Here is a 21,106-nt window from a genome sequence, read left to right as displayed (position 1 = left end):
AGAGGAGGAATAGTTACTAATCACTACTCTGAGTTTGCTGGAGAGGAATGACAGGAGCCACTGTAATGCTGAGCCATCTACTCCTTTTGTCACTATTTTGTAGTCCATTGTGCCAAAGGATGCATATAAGGCCAGTAGTATGAGCATGGACATCATATCTGTAACGGTGGCCATAAGATCATTTTGTAGTGCCATTAGAACTGTGCCTGTTCTGTGCCCTGGTCTGAACCCTGATTATGAGGCATCCTGGTTATCAGCTGTCACATGTTGTTGGAGTTTGGTGGTTACTATCATCTCAATTATTTTGGCCGGCAATAGGAGGTTGGGGACAAGATGATGGCTGGAGAGGTCTTCACAGTTACATTAAATACTTGTCATTTTTATTTCTGATTTGACTGTTAAACACCTTTTAAAAACATCAGGAACAGGGTAAGATTTTAAGAGTCCTGTAACTCAGCTTTCTTTAAAATCTTCCTGCACCAATCACCCACTCAAAATAAAGTGAGAGAAGGGAACTGAAAATAGATCTTAGAATGGAAAAAGCCTTCTTAAAATTTAACTGAGTCCTTACCAAGCAATTTCTTACATATTTCCAGCATATTGGGAGTACATACTATTTTATTAACAACCTATTCACGTAAGTAGAATCATATGAACACCAAATAGCTCAGAGTGTCACAAATGCACATGATGTTGCAGACTATAGATGCAATTTTTTTAAGTGAGGGTAAATAACCATTAGACCAAATTACCAGTGGATGTAAATTCTCCATCACTTGGCATCTTTAAATTGCAATTGTAGATCTTTCTGAAAGATATACTGGCGTTCAACTGCAAGTTGTTGGGCTTGATTCATGAATCACTGGCTGACAGTCTTATCGATGTTAGGCAGGAGGTCCAACAAACACGCTGGATTGATCCCCTCACAATGCATTGTTTCTTTACTGTTGTCAATGTCCCTGCTGCTTCAGCTTCGTTTTTGTTTTTTTTTTTAATTCCGTTTATGTTTAGCACTTTCCATGTGTTCTACAATTATCTGCCTTCAAATGTAATCTACAGCCTTGCTGCACACAGTACAGAACAGCACATAATCATCAATGAAATTTGTCTTTGCCAAGCTGTGACAGTTTTTAGAGGTAATTTTTAAAGTTTTTGACATCTTTTAATAACTTTAATTATTCACAGCTGGAGGCTGAAGAGACATTTGAGATGCATTAAAACACGAACCCCTATATGCCATTGAGTAAGTAACCTCTATATGCCAGAAGCAGCTTATTGGAGTATTATTTAGCTATGTCAATTGAAAGCACATTCAAAAATCAACCACAAGAGGGGGAAGGTGCATGCATTGAATAAGTGATACTGGTATTTTCAACGGGCGTTCTCTAGCAGCTTTATAACAAGAACGCAGCACTTCAGGCTGCCCTATTCAGTGTTCTCATGCCCAAGAAAACAATTAGGTAAAAACACCAGTAGTTTACAGAAGTAGAAGTTCATGTGCTTATTCACCATTACCCAAAAGTCTCTAGCACTACAGTTCTCATGAGTGCTTCATGATACAATTTTGTCTCATTTCTGATAAAGTTCATTTAACTGGCTGCATTTTTATGAGTTGATGCAGCAAACAGAACTAGAAAAGGAAGACGACACACTAGATAGAATTAATTCAACACTTCCCAAAAAGAGCCATTTGTGCTACCCTTTTTTCATGAATTTTTCCCAATGTTGTACAGCTCTACCAGTGGGAGCACTGACATATCCCAGCTCCTGGGTTTTTAACCATCTCACCTAGATCTGTTTTGGACATCTTATCTACACTAGCCCTCCAAGCATTGCAACTATCAGTGGCATTACACTAATAGCAAAGCAATATGGGAGAAATTTAAGAAAATGCCTAATGGAGAAAGTCTTGTTTAGGTGCCAAAGAATGGATTTTGATATCTAACTGTGGTCACTCACATTTGACCTTAATTGTTTCAGTTTACCAAGTGAGAGTGAGAATCTCTCCTAAATCAGAGTTTCATTAAATGTTTTTGAGGTGCTCTGGAATCCTAAGATTATCATGGAAGTGAAAAGTATTAATGAACTAAAATATATTTTTATTATCATTTCACACATTATACACATCTTAATTAGGATACAAAATTCATCTAACCCATCTTCACTTTGTTATATTGAAATAATCTTTATCAGTAACTGTTTACAGCCTTATAGACTATTAAGAACACCATTATGAGGTTCCAATTTTTTTTTTTTTTAAATCTAAAAATCGTATCAGGTCCTGAAATCACAAACACTCATTTATAAATGTGTCCTGTACTACTACGATGGATGTTTGTAACCATCTTTAACATTATTAGTTTTAACTGAAATGGTATTATGAAATAAACAGTTTCAAGAAAATCAATGTTAGGATACATACCCTTGCTTGTGAAATATTTTACAAAAATAGAGTATTCCAAGGAGATATTTGTGGGAAGGACAGGAAACGGTGGTATTGAAAGGGTTATCTCAAGTTCAACCTCAAGCCCCAACACTGGCACTGATTTTTCAGAAACCCTTACAGTTTATGGGATTCAACACTTGTTAAAGTTCTCATGAATTTTGCTATTTTACAAGGAGTACAGAGTGGACTGAGGAAAGCCAAAATGGACTTCAGTTTATTTTCTGTTTCTTCCTTGCTTGAAATTGTTCCGTTTTATTTTTGACAGATTTTATTAGCATTGATAAAGCAGGATCTACAAATGTCTTAGTAATGTTTCCCTTCTTTTCGGTCTCATTCTCCTGTATCTCCTTTGACTTTGTAAGATTCTGCTGCTTTTGTTCTCTTCGGCGAGCTTTCTCCTCCAAAAATTTTTCCACTGCTTTTGTCTTTTTGAAGTTTGGATCAGAAGGATCCAAATTAAACAAATGGGAAGTATACATTGCTTGGAACCTTGTATCAGCAACATTCACCTGAAGATAGAAAAGAGAACCTATTTCAGTTAACCTTTCTACAAATGAAAAATAATGTTGGTAAGCAGAACAGAAAATGTAATTATGTACATTAGGCAACATCAGAAAATGTTGTAATGGTATTTAAATGACAGTATGTACAAGATATGGGTAAACTAATAGCTAAAGTCAGATCTTATTTAAGCAGAAAAAGTATAATATTTAAATTTCAAAGGTAATTCTCAGAATTTGGCCATGTTGGATAAATTAAACTATGTATTCATGGCGGGTGAATTTCACCTACATGTGGGGGACTCCTCTAACTGTCCTTTGCATAGTATGCAAGGTGGTGATGTGGGAGGGTCAACAATATACAAGAGAGACACCAGTGCAAACCCTGTGTATCACAAGAGGTGGGCCAACGAAGACATTCCTTGTTGAGTAAGAATAAGTGAGCATGGGAGGAGTCAGTGGACACAGACCAAGAGAAGGGCAATGATTAACATTCCAGCCAACAGATTGCATGTGGACTTGAATGGTGAACTCTGTCTCCTTAAATCCCTATATATAGTCTGGTTTTGCTCCCTCTATTAGAGAAATATTGCTTGTAATCTAAACCATGTAAAGTGCACCCAGGTCCTTTGGCGACATGGACATGTGAGTAATAAACATCCAAAAGCAATTACTGAGATACAACTCTTACATCAGAATTCCAATACACTCCTCTTGAAAAAGTAGAGATACTACTAAATTTTATTACATTACAATACTGGGAATCTGGATCAGTATTAGTGTTACCTGAAAGTCATCTTCTAACAATTCCTCCTTTTTCATTAGTTGTTTCTTTTTCCTCTTGCTCAGGTTCTGTTGTTCTACAATCTTCTCATAGTTAAAATGTTTTCGGTCATCATCCTCATCATCCATCATAAGCAGTGCCATTTCAGCCTGTTACAATAAGAAGAATCCATTTACATAACATTTCTCTGTGGAGTATGGAATACACATGTTCCTTCCAAAACATAAGAACTCATGATTTCCAAGGCTCCAGAGGAATAGCTGTAATTTGTAAACAGATTGCAAGCAATTATAAAACATAGAAATGTTTACTGTAATAATATTAAAAATGTCTGCCAAACCATGCAGAGAATGGTGAGGAGAAAAATAAATAACGTTGAAAACCCTAACTTTGTTGTTTCTACAAATGGGAAAACTATTTAAACATAATCATAGTTGGTTTTTTGTTTTGTTTAAGAAAAATTAACTTTCACTGAAATGGAATAACTAAGCCTTTAGGGAATGAAAAATTTCTCACTGATAACTTTTTGTTAGCAGCGTCTCCCCCACTTTTTTTGACATCTGGGTCAAGGTAAATAAAAAAAAAAATTTTTTTTTTTTGAGGAAAAAAATATTTTTAAAAATCAGTTTTTTATTTAAATCAGATTTTTTAATTTCTAGTAAATTTTCCTTTTAAAAAATAAACCTGGCTAAAATGAAATCTGAATTTAATAAAAAAATAATTTAAGACATTTAAATAAAAAATAAATATGCTGAATCCATGATCCTCTATCAAAAACTTTAATTAAAGGCTGCTTTTTATATAAAGAAAGAATCAAGGGGATTCAGGACAGGTAGAACAGTGGGAGACAATGCTAGCAGAAAGGAGGTTAGTGGTAAGGAATTTTCTGTTTTTCAGCCCATCATCTTGCACAATTATTGACGTCTGGGAAGTAGCAAGCAGTGAACAGATATTGGGAAGATTATAGAAAAGGTCAGAAAAAGGAAAAATGCTACCCCGGCTCATCTATAGTATTTGCTTCAAGTGCAAAATCATTTCCAGGCCACTGACTGCAGCATCTTCCTGCCAAAAGGATGCCTCTGCAGAGCACAGGAAGTCCTCCTTGTAGTGCTTGATAAAGCTGGTAGCATTTGATCAGGTGGCCGTACCCATTTCCATTATTAATGCAATAGTGCTTTCTACAAGGTTACCAGGGATCACATGGTGTGTTCCCTGACTCCTTCTGGAACTGGAATCTCTGATGCCTTGTATGCTTCCCACAATGCATAATCTAATCCACTTAGCAATAGAGGACTTGGAAGCTCTGAATCCTTGGCATTTTGGCTGGAGAGAAACAAATAGGGCCCCATATCTCCCTATGGACTCTATAGTTGAGGTAAATTTTCAGGTGTGCATCTCTCCTAGATAGGATGCTGTGGCCTTGTTCTACCTTCGTTCTGTACCATCTCTTGGGAAGTATGGAAAGAAGATTGCACCTGCAGGATAAATAATTTCGGAGTTCTGAGCACCACCCAGTCCTCATGAAGCATGCAGGAAAGTTCCTACATAGATTATGCTGCTAGCTCCGACACTTGCCTGGAGGACATGATAGCTATCGAAAAGCAAATTTTGATGGACAAAAACCACTGATGTTGATGTCAGTGGTTCAAAGGGATGGTTTGTCAGGGGTCAGTACAAGCTGTAAGTCCCACTTGGGAAAAGAGGTTTAACTGCCGACTTGGCTAACCAGATGCCCTAAGAAATCTATCTACCTAAGGGTTCTTTGCCAGAGAAGCTATAGATCCTGTGAACACCACACTACTAAGAGCAAACACCTGATGTTCAATGGTGCTGGGTTGGAGAGCTTTGTCAAAGCCTTCTTGGAGAAAATCTAAGAGTCGGAATTCCTGGATTTCTAGGATTTGCTTTGTGTTCCTGGCCCCAGCCACAAAACTTGGTCCAGACCAGAGAAGTGTGCTTTCAAGAACTTCTAGAAGAAAAGTGTCCTGATGACTTTGGAGGACAGAGCCAACAATACTAGTACTTCCCTTTCAATAGTCAAGCTGTTAGATGCAGCTGGTTTGGGTCCAGATGAAGCAGAAGACCTTATCAAAGGATGTCCTGATTCTTTGGAAACTGTAGTGGTGGTCCTAATTTCAGCTCCATCAAGCCTGAAAACCAGGGTCGTCTTGGCCAATGTGAGGTTACCAATATTATTTCAACTATTCTCATTTTATTTTCTGGACCACCTTCCCTAATAATCGGAAGGATGGAAATGCACAAAAGACCTCTGGCTATCTGTGTGATAGGACATCTCCTTTTACGTGAACTGTCTCACGTAGAGGAAGTGAGGCAGTGGACAGAGCATTCTTTCCATGGCTTTGGCACGTAATGCTGGGCTTCTTGTTCCCCCTTCATTGTTCACATATACAAACCGATTTGTGTTGTCTGACTGAATCAGCATGTGCTTCCCCTGTAGGGCAGTACTGGAACCTTCAAGCACCAGCCTGACTGCTCTTAGTTCTAAGTGGTTTATGCTCTAGGTCCTTTCATCCAGGTTTTACATGCCTTGAGCTGCATAGGACTTTAGGGGTGCTCCCCAGCCCACCATCAGGGGATCTGGAAGACATATGGGCATGCCCTTGTGGGCCCAGCCCTGGACTAACCACCATTTTTAGGAGTTGATCACCTGTGCCAGAACCCTCACTTGATCTTTCATGCACTCTGAAGAATGGTCCCATATCAGTAAGATGAAGCCTTTAAGGTGCCTGATGTGTGATCGCACCCATGGAGTGAGTTAGCCCTATGCATGACACTAGCAGTTGGAGGCTCAGTGCAACAGTGGGCCTCTTGAAGTTCCAAAATAACACAAGAAGGTCTTGAATCTTCTGGAACCTTTATAGAGATGGATATATCCTTTCTACTGAGATGTCTATGTCCACTCCCAAGTGAGTTATTTGCATGGATGGAATCAAGAAAATTTTCTTGATGTTGATAAAGCCATGTGCCTGCAGGAAATTCTAGGTCAGGGATATAGCCATTGCTGGGGATGGAGCTCTGATTACGATGTTATCCAAGAGGAACACATTGATCCTGTGACTTGAATCTGGCTATGATTTCCACCATCTTTGTAAAGATTGGGGGGAAGGGAGGAGGACAAGGACAAGCTGAATGGGTCTGATATTGATACTGTTTCCTGTCATAAATAAAGCTTAGGAACCTGCAATGGCACTGTCGGATCAGGATGCAGAGGTATGGATCTGCCAGGTCCACCAAAGTCAGAAAAATCCCCATGGGACAGGGATGACACTAGAAGTTAGGGTCTTCATCCAGAACTTAATTTTCTTCATCCTCTTTTAAGTCTTTGAGTTCTAGAATGGCTTGGATTCCCCCTCTATACCTCTGAAGAATATAGAAGATGGAGTAGAACCCTGAGAATCTTTCTTCTGCGGGAACACACACTATTACTCCCACATCCAGCAGATGAGAAATCTCATTTTGGATTAGACAGCATTTTACAGGGTTGTTTGAGACCAGGGACTGGATGAAGACTGGATAGGATGGTGCCTGTAACTCGAGAGAGTATCCCTGATTCACTATCTCCCTGACCTCTGGTTGAAGCAACTCATTCTTCCAGGAAATGGGAAATCCTGTCCTCAAGCTTCAGCTCCAGGCAGAGGCCTAAGTGGTCTTTGTCATAAAAAGGTTTTGGGAGTGTCAGGGTTCCCTCAGGGCTTTCTTCCTGAGCTGTGGTTCCACGCCTTTCCTTTGGAGAACATGCGTCTCTTGGTGGTATTTCTGAGAGAATGAAGGACAAAACGAACATATTTTTCTAAAGGCCAGTCAGTACTCTTTTTTTAATGGCATGGCATTGACTGTTCAGATTTTGCAGTTCTGTCCTAATTTGTCTCAGAAAATCAGGGCTCCAGTGAATTTGGCAGAGCACAGCACCCGCTTTAAGTGGCTATCCACCTTCCAAAGACAGAGTCATAGGTGGCACCTGTTCACTAAGCTGGAGGTCACGGCTTTGGCTAAGACTCTTATCACATCCATTGAGGCATCAGCAATGAACACTGGTGCCAGGAAACTTTCTTTAAAATAGAGCCAGTCAGGCTGAGCTCTATCCTTGAGGGCTCTAAGATCTTTTAGACAGGAGATAGATGCTCTCATAAAGCAAGTAGCTACTAGGGATGCGCTGAGGGAAGCAGGGGAAGCCTGAAAGTCTTTTTTGAGAGTGGTCTCCATTTTTTTTATCCATGGGATCCTTAAGATAAAACTTTCCTTCTGAAGGGATAACCAGATCTTTAGCGAGGGACGCTATGGCAGAATCAACTTTTGGTATCCCAATAATAGAGATTTTTGGTTCCTAGATCCAGTAGAACCTAAGATAATTTCTGATAATGTACTTCCCTTGTCTGACTTATCCCATTCATCCCTCGTTACTTTCTTGAAGGAGGATTGTAGGGGAATCACGGCTTCAGGGAGGATTTCGAGCAGAGAAATTTGCTCAGAGGCTTACTCTCAGGATTTTGTTTGGGTAGAATGTGAAGAGTAGATACAAGTTTGTTGCACATGTCCTCGAAGTTCTGTGAAGGGAAAAAACCTTTGCTGAGTCTTTCCCTGGTCTTGATCGGAGTCAGAGCCTGACAATTCACTATCCTCTGCGAAAGAGGAAAAGGAATCAAAGAACTCAGACCTCCTAGATCTTTTATGTTTTTCTTCCCCTTTTTTTGCAGTCTTTGATTTTTTTAAATTTTTTTTTAAGCTTTATTAGTTCAGCTACAGACTATACGAGCTCTATCAACACTTTAGTGAGACCTCTTGTGGCTAGCCTTGCTGAGGGCCTAATAAATCCTCTCGCAAGATCCCTTTCTGAGTCCTCACCTGCTGATCCCATTCCCCCAGGTAAGGGAGAGGGGAAACACTTCCAGAGACCTTCTGGCCAAATTGGGAAGGGATGGGTGCTTATGAGCCCTGCTTCTTTTCCCAGGGAACTCAGGACAAATTTTAGGGGGAGGATCTCTGACCCCACAAGTTTGCCCCCTCTGTTCTCCATTGGGACTTAACATCCAAGTTACCTGTCTGGGGTCCTCCTTGTTCCTTGAGCCACTCCGTTCTGCCCATAGACCCATGTTCTATTTTTCTCACATCTGAGTCGCAGCTGTTACAATGGGTAGGGGATCCCATTGCTTGTCCAACTCACAGCCCCAAGACCTAAAGGCTGGGAAACTCAGGTCTGCCAAGCCTGAGAGGGCAGTCTCACAGATGAAGCATCATTTGGATTTCATTCAGCGCATTTTAGGCCGCTCTGTCATAACTAGAAGGTGCAGAGGAGCCAGCAGGGAGGTACTGAAGTTGAGGCTCCAGGAGGTTCCACCACCCAGCTAAAAAACTGGCTCCAGCGACAGGGGGATGAGAGAGAGATCACTGCCCACCACTACCCCAAATTTTGACCAGAAATACCCTTAAGCAGATGTTAAGGCAGGAACTGTAAAAACTGCAGTCCATATGCTGCCATGGAGGCAGAGAAACCAAAAGCAAGCAGCAGCTGAGGGGACGTGGCCAGACCATGTGGCTCCAAAACACTGATCTGCCTCCATGTGATGCAAAAAGAAGAGAGCAGCCCAGATGTCAAGAATTGTAGAAGATGATGGCCTGCAGAAAATGTATGATTTGACACTTTTCATTTCATGTATTTTTACCAAAAAATCTGACAACTCTGAAGGAATCCACTCTAGTCTCCATGATGCAAATGATACGTTATGATGCAAATACTATCAAAGGCATTTATTACACATCAAAAAAGAATTATAAAAGACCCATTAAAAAGCTATTCATATACATGCTCAGTAAATAGACAAAATTAACTTAAAAACAGGTTAAAGTTTTATCTCCCAATAAGTCTAAACTATTAGGCTATATCAGGATTAAGGAGACCTGCATTCTAATCCTAGCTCTGTCACCAGCTCAATAAGGGTCTGATTCAAAGGCCAATGAAGTTAGTGGAAAGATTGCCATAGACTTTAATGGGCTTTAGATCAGGCCATATGACATCATGGATTCATTCTGATATATATTACATGTGGAGGTGGTAGTGCCATCTATATTTGGAGTTGCCCAACACCCCCTATTGTAAGTGTTTTCAGTTATTGGGCAAAACTTCAGTGATTTGAGCTGAAATGTTCTATGCCGGGGTGAATTTTTTTGTAAGGTTTCACCTCAAATCATTCAGCCGTTTCTGAGAACAAGATTAAGGAAAAAGAGGTTGTTTTGTCCACATTAAAAAAAATATCTTAACCATTTTATTGAGAAGCTCTAGTGGCTCTATGCTTTGGAGCACAGGCTTGACATTTAGCAGGTCTCCTCGTGCCAAGGATGTGCCTTTTGCCATCCCTAAAAAAAAAATCACTTTATTCTGTCCAAGTTATAAAGCACTGAAAAATAATCTCAGTTTGCACATGCTAATTAGTCACTATCTTAATTTTCTGAAGATTCTGTGTGCACTAAGCATGCTCCACCCCCTCACAGCTCCTACATGCTAACCACATTGGGCAAGTGCTTGTGTCTGACTAATGCATAAACTTGCCTGGCTAAAGCACACTCTCCAGAAAGGTATCAAGATATGGAGAACCCACCATAAAAATTTGCACCTTATTTCTGATTTGAACATTTGGGTTCAGCTTCCAGCCACTGATTCTTTTTATGCCTTTCTCTGCTAGATTAAAGAACTCTTTAATATTCAGTATTATCACCTCATGAAGGTGTTTATACAGGGTAATTAAGTCACCTCTGAATCGATGAAGATTGAGCTCATTTGTAAGGCATCTTTTCTAGCCTTTGCATCATTTTTGTGATTCTTCAGCACCTTCTCCAATTTTTCAACATCCTTTAAAAAATGTGGACACTGGAATGATACGCAGTATTCTAGTATAGCAGTGATTTAGTATACCAATGCTGTATACACAGGTACAATTACCTACCTACTCACTATTCCCCAGATTATACATTTTGCCACAGCATCACAGTGGGAGCTCATGTTCAGCCACTTGTCCACTCTGACTCCTAAATCCTTTCCAGAGTCGCTGTTTTCCAGGATACAGAATGGGGGCCTATAGGTATGTATGACTTTGCATTTTGTTGAATTAAAACACATTTTGTTTCAATGGGCCCAGTTTACCAGTAATCCAGATGGCCCCGTGTGACTGTCCTGTCCTCCTCATTATTTACCACTCTGCCAATCTGTGTGTCATCTGCAAATGTTATCGGCAATGATTTTATATTTACTTTCAGATCATTGATGAAAGCATTGAATAACTTTGGGCTTAATACTGACCCCTGCTGAATTCCACAAGAAACATCCCCATTTGATGAGGATTCCACACTGACAACTACTTTTTAATATCTGTCAATTAGCCAGTTCTTAATCCAGTTAATGTCGCTTTATTGATACTGTACAATACCAATTTTCTAATCAGAATATCATGCAATACTCAAACACTTTTAAAAAAGGCTATTACATTTACGGAGTTTCCTTTATCAACCAAACTTGTAATCTCATCTAAGAATGAAATCAGGATTTGGTAAAACCTATTTTCCATAAAATGCTGACTGGCATTAATTATATCCCTATCAAAAGAGTAGTCCTACTGAACTCACTGGTACTACTCACACGTAATGAACTCAAGTGTTTGAAGGACTGGGACCTATGTCTATAATGCTTAATATCTGAACACAAAAATTACCTTGTGTTTTTCTGTCTCTGCTTCATTTTCTGGGGCACTTTCTTCTGTCTTGGATTTCTTTGATTTTTTCTTTATACCTGATCATAAGGACACAACAAGTAAACCAGTAATTCATGAGAATGCACATGAAACTAATTCCTATAGCTCTGTATCTGAAAGTGTGTCTCAGTCATTTTAAATTGGCATTTCAATTTCAGGTAATAAAAGAAAAGCTGAAAAATAAAATCACTATGGTTATGATCTAGCAAGGATGTTTACAGGGAATATTATTCACTCAGTCTACTGAGCAGGTATCAGCACTCAAACTGGCAGAAAGTAGGCCAAAAAAAAAAAAAAAAAAAAAAAAGAGATGGTACGCTACATCTTTTTCTTCCTTCCTGCAAAGAGCAGTTGTGAGAACCGCCAGTGGGCCACAACCAGTTACACAAACCCACTCTCTGCTCAAATTCAACACATACTATAAATTCAAAGAGAAATGAGTTTATATGCAGCTATACAAGTAACTGAATTCATATGCATTCTCTAAAATGTTCATTCCTTCCACTTATGGAATGGGACAGTGTAACAGAAATAGCTTAAGAAAAGAAAAATAGTTTAAATTTATGTTTTCCTAATCTATCCATTGATAGTATTGGCAACTGAATCAGACTACAGTCTAGTTGACATCAAGGCATTCTCTGTGTGTGTGTGTGAGAGAGAGGTAGGTGTGGATGTGTGTGTGTGGGACAGGTGGGTGCGTATGTGGGAGGGGTGAGGTGAGGAGGGGAAGGACACAAGAAGATTGAAATTATTCCCCACATTTATAAACAAGCTGTAAAAGTTATGCATGAAAAACAAAACATTTGAAAAAATATAACAGCGGAACAACAAAGGACCAAAATATTGTTGGGCTAATTTAAGTTTATTTTAAATGATGTTATTCTGATGAAGTTTTTTGTCAGTTTCTAAGAAGTTCTTTGCATTGCACATGCACTGCTGCATATGCAAACGAATGAATATTAACATGAAATAGAAGCCCATAATAACCATTTATTATAAAAGAGAATCCTATTTACAAATACTGTGGCATTAAATTTCTCTCTCAAGAAAGTTTCGAAACCTACAATGTTATGAAGGGGAAATGGAAAGCTACCTGAATTAAATCATACTCTCTGACCTTTGATGAACCCATTTCCAAGTAATTCATTACAGTACTTCAGTGCATTCTTAAGAAGATATTTGGATCCATTCTGTTAAGCCAGATTTCCAGAAGAGAGACTACGCAACATCTCTTGAAGAGCCTCTGAAATATTTTAAGTAATTTCCTTTTTTAAAAAAAATTCTCTAAACTGTTTCCAAACAGTTTACATACCTTGGATGGGTTTCTTAGAAAGTTGGGGGAGGGAAGGGGGACACAAAACAAAACAAACACCACAAAATCCTGGCTGCCAATAACAAAAATAAAGATGTATAACATCAGTTGCTCATCAAGTCCGAAACTATTGATTCAGTATCTCCAGGGGACTGTTCAGGGCAGAGCAAGTTCAAGCCTATCAAGGGGCCCCTATTCTATAGATGTTTATTTCTCCTTCCCGCATATTATTAAACTCTGTGCTGTACATATAGGATTGAATAAGTTTGAAATCTTCTTCAGTCTTCTGCAAACTCGCTACAGCAGGGGTACAAAAACAAACAGACCTGGGGAGACAGAGGCAATGGATACAGGTAGGCTGAGAAAAGACAATGATGGGGGTGCCAGGAGGGAACAGAGAGGAAGACCTGTCAGAAGCAAAGCAGATCCATATTATTATTGTGATTTATTTGTATTACTGCAGCTCCCAAGTGCCCTAGTCACAGACCAGGACCCTGTTGTGCTAGGTGCCATTCAAACACAGGTTTGCTGAGGTGGGGAGCTCCAAATTCTTACCAAGGTCTCTGGGTCCACAAGGCTCAGGTTGCTCACACTCACTTCTAGTACACTGTATGGAGGAGGAATAAGGAACGTAAATGCAGAATTAATTGCCTCTCTATGGAGGTTTGATCCTATTTAGGACCATGTTCCACCTCCCCCCTCTTGCAACTGTAGGTGATGCAGCTTGTGAGAACCAGCCTTGGTCTTGTATCTTAGTGAGATTAAGACTATTTGGTTCCAAAATTGTCAGACCTTTTCTCTCTGCTATTGACAATAAAATCATCACCACATGTAGCCTTTAAATGGAGACTGCTTTCTTTAAAAATGTGCTCTTGTTCAGCCAAAAGTTATTGATACAATACTGTTCATTTACATAGTATGGAAGACTAATTCACCTTGCAGAATAGTCATCTTAGATTAATAGATTTTAAGACCAGAAGGGACTATTACATTCATCTTCTAGTCTGACTTCCTGCATAACAATTCATAGAACCTAAACCAGTAATTTCTGCATCAAGCCTATAACTTGTTTGAGCTATAGGATCACTTTTAGAAAGAAATCCAGCCTTAATTTAAAGGCTTCAAGTGTTGAAGAGTCCACCACATCAAAAGGTAAATTGTTCCAATGGTTAAATTAACCTCACTATTAGGAATGTATGCTGTATTTCTGACTGAATTTTTCTAGCTTCAGTTTCCAACCATTGCATCTTATTATGCCTTTTTCTATCATATTAAAAGAGTTGTTGACTATCAAAAATATCTTTCCCAAGAACTTGCAGATTGTGATCAAATCACCTCTTAATCTTCTCTTGATTTGTAGCGGAGTGGCAGCTTTACTACAGTGAAAATTGACAATCACTTTCTGTTTAAAGGCAGACTATTCTATGTTCCTTAAAATCCACATGCTTACTCAGATTGTCTGGAAATGTGCTGTGCCCCTTCACCAATCCTTATAGTCTATCACTTACAGAAACTCCAGGAATGTTTTACTAATGGCAGCATGAGTCCCTTCCACATGTCTGCAAGATGAAATCCATGAGAACACAGTTTTTCTTTGTACACATTGTATATAGTTGTTTAAAGAGCTGCTCATCCTATTCCTTTGTCTAATTTGGTGCTCTGTAACAGACCCCCAACCAGTACCCACATGGGCAGAATGTTGATCCATAACCATTCCAGATTCTATCATTTTGAACTGTCAATAATTCTAAGGCAGGTAATGGTTTCTTGATGTAGAGTGACATCACCACTCCTCTGCTGCCCACGCTCTCTTTCCAAAATGGATTAATATTAACCCTGTCATGTGACTTAGCCCACCAGGTTTCAGTAATACTAATTATATCAAATTTTCTTTTAATAAATGAGCAGTTCTAATTCCTCCTGATCTTTACTTATCTCCTCTGTTACCTAGAAAACTAGACCCCCCTCTACTGAGATGGAAGCAGTCCAACCCCTATATTCTTTTCTCCCTACAGAAACTGACCCAATGTTTCACAAAACGCAAACCCTCAACTTTAGACCCTTTATCTAGCCAACAGCTTGCTTCTAACATTTTCTATTGTTCATATTATCTATTGTCTGTCTTTCTCTCAGTGACTGGGTAAGACACATCTCAGATCACCACCAATGCTTTCCTGTCCTTTAGCTCCCTTCTAAGATCACTGAAGCTGCTAATGATCTGCAAAGTGTCTTCTGAAGCAATATGTAGTGTTGGAGCCGTGTTGGTTCCACAATAGTAGAGTAGCAAGGTGGTGAGGTAGTATCTTTTATTGTTGGTTCTGTTGGTGAGAGAGGCAAGCTCTTGAGCTCGGAGCTCCTCTTCAGGTCATTGAACATTTTGGGTATGGTGGACATCCATCTCCAGGTGTGTCCTGTAGAGGTCCCTGTGTTTTTCTCCAATTCAGTCTCCCAAAAGATTCTCCGTAGCTGCTTCAGGAGTACTGGAATGCAACTGGATACCTCTACTTGTTGAATTTCTCCTGGTTCTCTTTCCTCTGGTGGTCAAAAATTGTCCATCCTCTTCTGCTTCTGGTTAGGTAGAAAGCCTTCTGGTTCTTCTTCATTGCTTGGTCACAAATTGCCAGTCCCTCTTCTCCATCTTCCACCCTCTCCTTGAAACAAAATTGTTATCTGGCTGGATCTGCAGGTATGCTACCGGGTTGTCCTAGAACTGTTTCTCTGATGCTACAGAATCAACAGCTGCTCTTCCGAGACTACAAATCCATGAGAAAAAATGCCTACTCTCTCTGCTGCAAACTCCCGGTAACCTCTCCTGCTCACCTCAGAAATTCACTTTGCAACTGGTTTACATATTTAGCCTTTCACATCACCTCATCCCCTCACTCACAGAAAGGGATTAAGACTTCAAACACTGGCCTGAGCTATGGCCAAAGAGCCCCAAAGAGCCGTCACAGAGATACAGACTTCTCACAGGTCCTGTTCAGAGACCTGAAAGCCCAGCCACGTAGCCCTAACAGAGGCACAAACTAACATACAGACAGACCAAAAGCATTATTATCCAAGCCCTTTATCTCCACACACAGGATCCACAGCTGCTAATCAAGCTTTTAGTCTCTCCCTGTTCCTTATATGACCATAACGATCTCTTCTGGCCTCAAAAAGCTATTAATTTACACAATAAACGGTGTGCAATTAACTAGATCATGAGGAAAAAATTAGAATACCAAATCTGATTTTTTTTTTTTTTAAACTTTGGTCACTGATTCGAAGCTATCTGCTATTTAAAAAAGTATTATATTTTTAATCACCATACCCAGCCATTATTTACTGTTACCTGGCTATATTAATTGTGCCTACTATGGTATCTTTTTTAATAAGATCATGGCAACCACAGTACTTCATATGTCTCTCATACTTACATGGTTTCCTGAAATCAAAGAGAACAATAATCAACTAAATTGTCTCCTGAAATAACTTGTTCAGGTATGATAAAAAACAGAATACTGTTAGTATAACATTACAATTACAATTTCCGCCCCTTTCCATTTCACACAAATCCCTCATGCAATATTATAGGCTATTGCTGCCATATTCATGTTAATTCGTTTTCCTAAGTTTAGCTGACCTGCAGTCACTGTTTCATCTCCTTCTGCAAAAAAATTTTACTACTGAAAGAATAAGAGTCAGATACTTAAGTATGTTAACATCCATAAATATTTCAGAAATATTTTTGGCTTGCCTATTATACAAATTCATATTTGACTGACTGATTTTTTCCATCTGCTTGAAGTTTCATAGCATTAACTCTTCCTGTCCAACTCAAATTGCAGGATACACCCAATCCAAAGTGAAACATTTAAAACATTCTGAGCATCATTAAAAAAAAAAAATCAGATTGTAAACTTTTATTAAGGTTTGATATATAGTATCATTTGATATGAATTCAGATACGATATTCAATGTTCAAAAATAAGATTTTCAAATAGCCTCAAAATATGTAGGGCTTCTCCAATTTTTGGAACCCTTCAAGCCAACTCAGGCCTTGTTTACACTAAAGAGCCTTTGCTGGGATAGCTATATCGTCAGAGCCCACCAGTGGAGATGTAACGTAAGCTGACAAGAGGTCTTCTGTCAGCATAGTTACACCTCCTCCCCAATATGACATTAGCACTCTTCTGTTGGCATAGTTGTGTCTACCCCAGAGGTTCTGTCAGAATAATTATGCTGACTGGGGGGGGTGATTTTTTTTTTTCCACACTCCTGGCCAATGTAGCTATGCTGGCAAAACTCTGTAGTGTAGACTAAGGGCTGGTCTACATTGAAAACTAGCACTGGCATAGCTACATTTCTCTGGAGTGTGAAAAATCCATAGCAATCTGTTCTGGCTTTAAAAATTATTCACTTACACAGTTAACAATTTGCACTGGCATAGCTACATCCTTCAAGAGTGTGAAAAATTCACACTCAAGAGATGGAATTATGATGACCTACCCCCCAATGTAGACTGTGCTTGATTGACAGAAAAATTCTTCTATCGACTTAGTTACCACTTGTCAGAGAAGTAACTACAGTGATGGGAGAACCCCTCCTGTCATTGTAGTGAGCATCTGCACTGAAGCACTACAGTGGCAAAGCCGTAGGACTGCACCTGTGCCACTATGTAATGTTTTAATACATAGCAAGCCTCAATTACAGTAAAAACTACTAACTTGCATCCCCCAAAATTAATGTCCATAAAATAGCAGCCTCACCCTACTTCTCAGCAAAGACTTAATACCAAAACATTAAAGTGATGTTTCCAATTAACACAGCCAGGTATATGTGGCTGCATAATAGATTTTAAAAGTGCTACATAACTTAGCCTCACAATCTAAGATTTCATTTTAAATATTAACTCTTTAGATATCATAACTGTGTCTACCTTAGCATTTTGATGGCAATCTCCCACTACCACCAGCACAGCTCCACCTGTGGTAGTAATGGCAAGAGTACCAGAGTAGGCAGAGCACAGACATTTTTACTACTGTGTTGATGAGATCACCATATGACACAATATGGTGGGAAAATTGTGAACTTAATTGATGCAGTAATGTCTTCCTCATTCTGCAGACATCTTAAAACATGTCTGAGAGAAGTATGAACTGGTCCCATTGGTCTCAATGGCATGTTAACTCTGAAGTGCAATGATTATGAAACATCAAGCTAATGTACTTATTTGTCATTACTGCATGATACTAGAATGGGATGCAGTAGGGAAACTAGTTGCCATAAAGAGTTGCAGGGGTGGGAAGTCTTTCCCCCAAAACTTGAAGTTGGCTCTCCCCCCCCCCAATGATCAAAAGAGGAAGAAAAGAGATGCATTACCTCAGTACTAAAAGTTAAAAATGATTCTTAGATAACAGAAATCCTGAGTCTCCTTCCACTCCTCTTTCGGTGCCAAAAAGTCCAACTGTCCCATATCCATGTGTCAAGATGTCCAATATTTTCTCCAGGTTCAATATTGTGCAATGGGTCTCCTAGTCACCAGTTTGAATTTGAAAGTTCCTATTGTACTTAAGTGCCATATAACTTGTCAATCACAGAATCTGTTACTGAAAAGATCTGTATTGCAAGTTGCTTCGATTGCCTCAAAAACCCATAACAATCTGAAGATGGGATTATTAATTTGAGAGTTGCCTTAGATATTAACTAGAATCAGAATTAACCAAATATTTTTAATGTTATCACAATTAAGATATTGATTTCCTTTTTAGAGAGACTGCAAAGGATTAATTCTTTATGAAAAACCTTTAATGTTCTTCTTGCCTCATTCAAAAATATCTCTGAAGCAAGAGATCACCATCAAGTTAAAAAGCCTACTCAGCCTTTTATCTTTCCAAGAACACAAACTGACAAATCATTCATTATTATGTAAACAAAATATTAATTTTCATATGAAACCTCTACAAAATACACAGACTTTTTTTACTTTGATTAATTAAACTCAATCAGAAAATACCAACATTCTTCTGAATTTTTTTTGTCTACTAATATTAACCAAAGATGACCAATTATTCTTTTGGACAACAATGAACTGGAAGAAAATTCTAAAATATATTTTAATGGGTTGTCTACATGTAAATTTGCACTAGTTTTAAACACATGATTTTAAGTACAGTTAGTTACATGGGTACAAAACACTATATATTTGTTTTTATTTAAACCAGGAGGGCGAAGGGGGGCTTGTTTACCTCAGGATGTTTTTCATTTAAATAAGATTGCTTAAATTAAATGCATTATTTTTTAGAAATAAACGTATTTAAAATTAAATTTGAAATTACGACAACTTATATTAAGACCCAAGTATTAGAGAAAAATCAAATCATTGAACTGGTGTAAGGCACTGGCAAAGCACCTGGAACGAAAGTTTGCTGAAGTGATAAACTAGTTTTTGACAGCAGTAGCCTCTTTGGCAGGTGCAGAAAGAATATGTTCATCATTTCAGTTCGTTAAATTAGTTCAGTTTAAATGACTAGTTCATTCAAAGTTAAGAAACCAAACAGAAGTTGAAAAAGCAGGAAAGCTTGTTTTCCTCTTCCAATAAACCGTAGGTATGAGAGGTTGAGATCAACTAGTTCTAAAATCTTGAAGAACATGACCACCAGAAACAATTAGTTCAATACTTCCTTTGTTTAAAAATATCTGAAATGCCAAAGGATGTTTTGATAATTAATTTTTTATATGTAACCAGCACTTTAAGATAATTTTATTTAATTATTAATGATTTAAAATGCTATTTTTGTGTGTTTTTAGATGAATTCTAATTTCCATCCAAATACGGTCTGCACAAATCCTGAGTAAAAAAATAATTTAGGATATAATAAATGCATTATTCACCATTTTCTATCATCATAAAAAATGTAAAAAATAAGATTCTGAAAAAATGTATGTTAAGATATGTAATTGCTGAAATAAATAATGTATCCCCTTGGTTAGCAAACAGAAGTACCAAGTTTAGGGTAAACATTATATTTAGCTGCAAATCAACAGTTTAATGATTCCCAAACTGTGAGAATCAACCTTTCTTTAGGAAAATAACTAAAAGTTCAACTGCAAAATGAGATTAAAATAAATTATTTAAATCAGTCCATCCTAGGTTAGCTTCAGTTGATTAGGAACAGGTTTAAACTAAACAGAAATAAGCTACTCAAACCAAAACAAGATATATGCATCTATTTAACTAAAGTGGCTAATTAAATCAGTTGAATTAATCTGGTACAAGTTTATATTTGCACAAGGCCCAAGACTCAGGTAAATGTTAAGATGTGTGTGTGACTTTCTCATGGGTTTTTGTTTAAGAGTCCTTATATCTGCATTTCCCTAACCTTTGCAAGCCAACTCCCTTGTCCCCTTTCAGAAAAACGAAGCCAACTGTGTGCTCTCCCTCCCCACATAGCAAACCCACATGCAGAAGATGGGGCTGTTCCATAGCATTGCCCTGTGCGGCCAAGCATGGGGCTACAGATGTTCCCTACTACATCTACCAGTTGTGGCCAAAAGCTTGGCAGTTTATACCCTGCTCAATAAACTAGCTTTGTGTATTTAAAGACATAGCCAAATAAAACAAATCTTCAAGGCAAATGTCTATCTGCAGTGCTTGAGGCCAAGGCCCTGAGGTTCTGGGCTATCACTGAAGAACTCCTCCTCTGTCCCAATCTCATCCTGCACTGCCCTGAAAAGAGGCAGGCAATGGAGAAAAGCCTTTTTAACTGGCCTGCTGGCTCTACCAGTATTTCCTCCTAGCCCTCCTACGTCTCTGGAGTACTGTCTTGTTGGGAACCTGGTCTGAGTGGATTTTCTCTGAGCAGGTGTCAGGGCATCAATTCCTCCAGCAGGGAAGGCCTGTCACCCTGTCACACCACTAGAGCCCTGCAAATCCAGATATCCACTTTATATCTGCAGATGAGGATGTGGATATCTACAGATATTTTTTTTTGCATCGGATGCAGATCTCAAAGGCAGGGAAGCAGCTCTCTGCAGCTCACTGAGGCTGTTTTCCCACCTTTGAGATTTGGGGATGGGGGCTGGCCACCAATCAACTGGTCCACTGGGCTCCCCTGCTGGCCACCGATCAGCTGTTTGATAGGGCTCCTCTGCCAGCCAGATCAGCAGCTGGCAGGGGAGCCCCATGGAACAGCTCTTAGGAGGGACTTCCCTGCGGGCTGCCAATCAATCAGCTGCCGATCAGCTGTTCTGATCCACATTTGTGTATCCACACAGAGCTCTACACACCACATGTTGAAGGCCTACACATCTTAACTGATG

General features: G+C 39.0%; 1 protein-coding gene across 2 annotated transcripts in view; it reads right to left on the bottom strand.

Annotated features, from left to right (window-relative positions):
* Positions 1-420: 420 nt before the first annotated feature.
* Positions 421-21,106, bottom strand: part of ESF1 (ESF1 nucleolar pre-rRNA processing protein homolog) — a 67,143-nt gene continuing 46,457 nt past the window's right edge. For both annotated transcript variants that reach the window (XM_067565289.1, XM_067565288.1), the window contains 3 exons: positions 11,452-11,528; positions 3,733-3,879; positions 421-2,955 (listed from right to left, as the gene is read on the bottom strand). In XM_067565289.1, coding sequence (XP_067421390.1) covers positions 2,656-2,955; positions 3,733-3,879; positions 11,452-11,528 — 524 coding nt within the window. In that variant the 3' untranslated portion in view covers positions 421-2,655. The remainder of the gene's footprint in view (positions 2,956-3,732; positions 3,880-11,451; positions 11,529-21,106) is intronic.

The sequence above is a fragment of the Emydura macquarii genome, unplaced genomic scaffold, assembly GCF_026122565.2.
Source record: "Emydura macquarii macquarii isolate MOO-44397 ecotype Brisbane River unplaced genomic scaffold, CSIRO-AGI_Emac_v2 contig_2676, whole genome shotgun sequence".
In the NCBI taxonomy this organism is placed as follows: Eukaryota; Metazoa; Chordata; order Testudines; family Chelidae; genus Emydura; species Emydura macquarii.
Note: the sequence above shows the minus strand (reverse complement) of the source record. Positions and strands in the feature narration are given on the sequence as shown.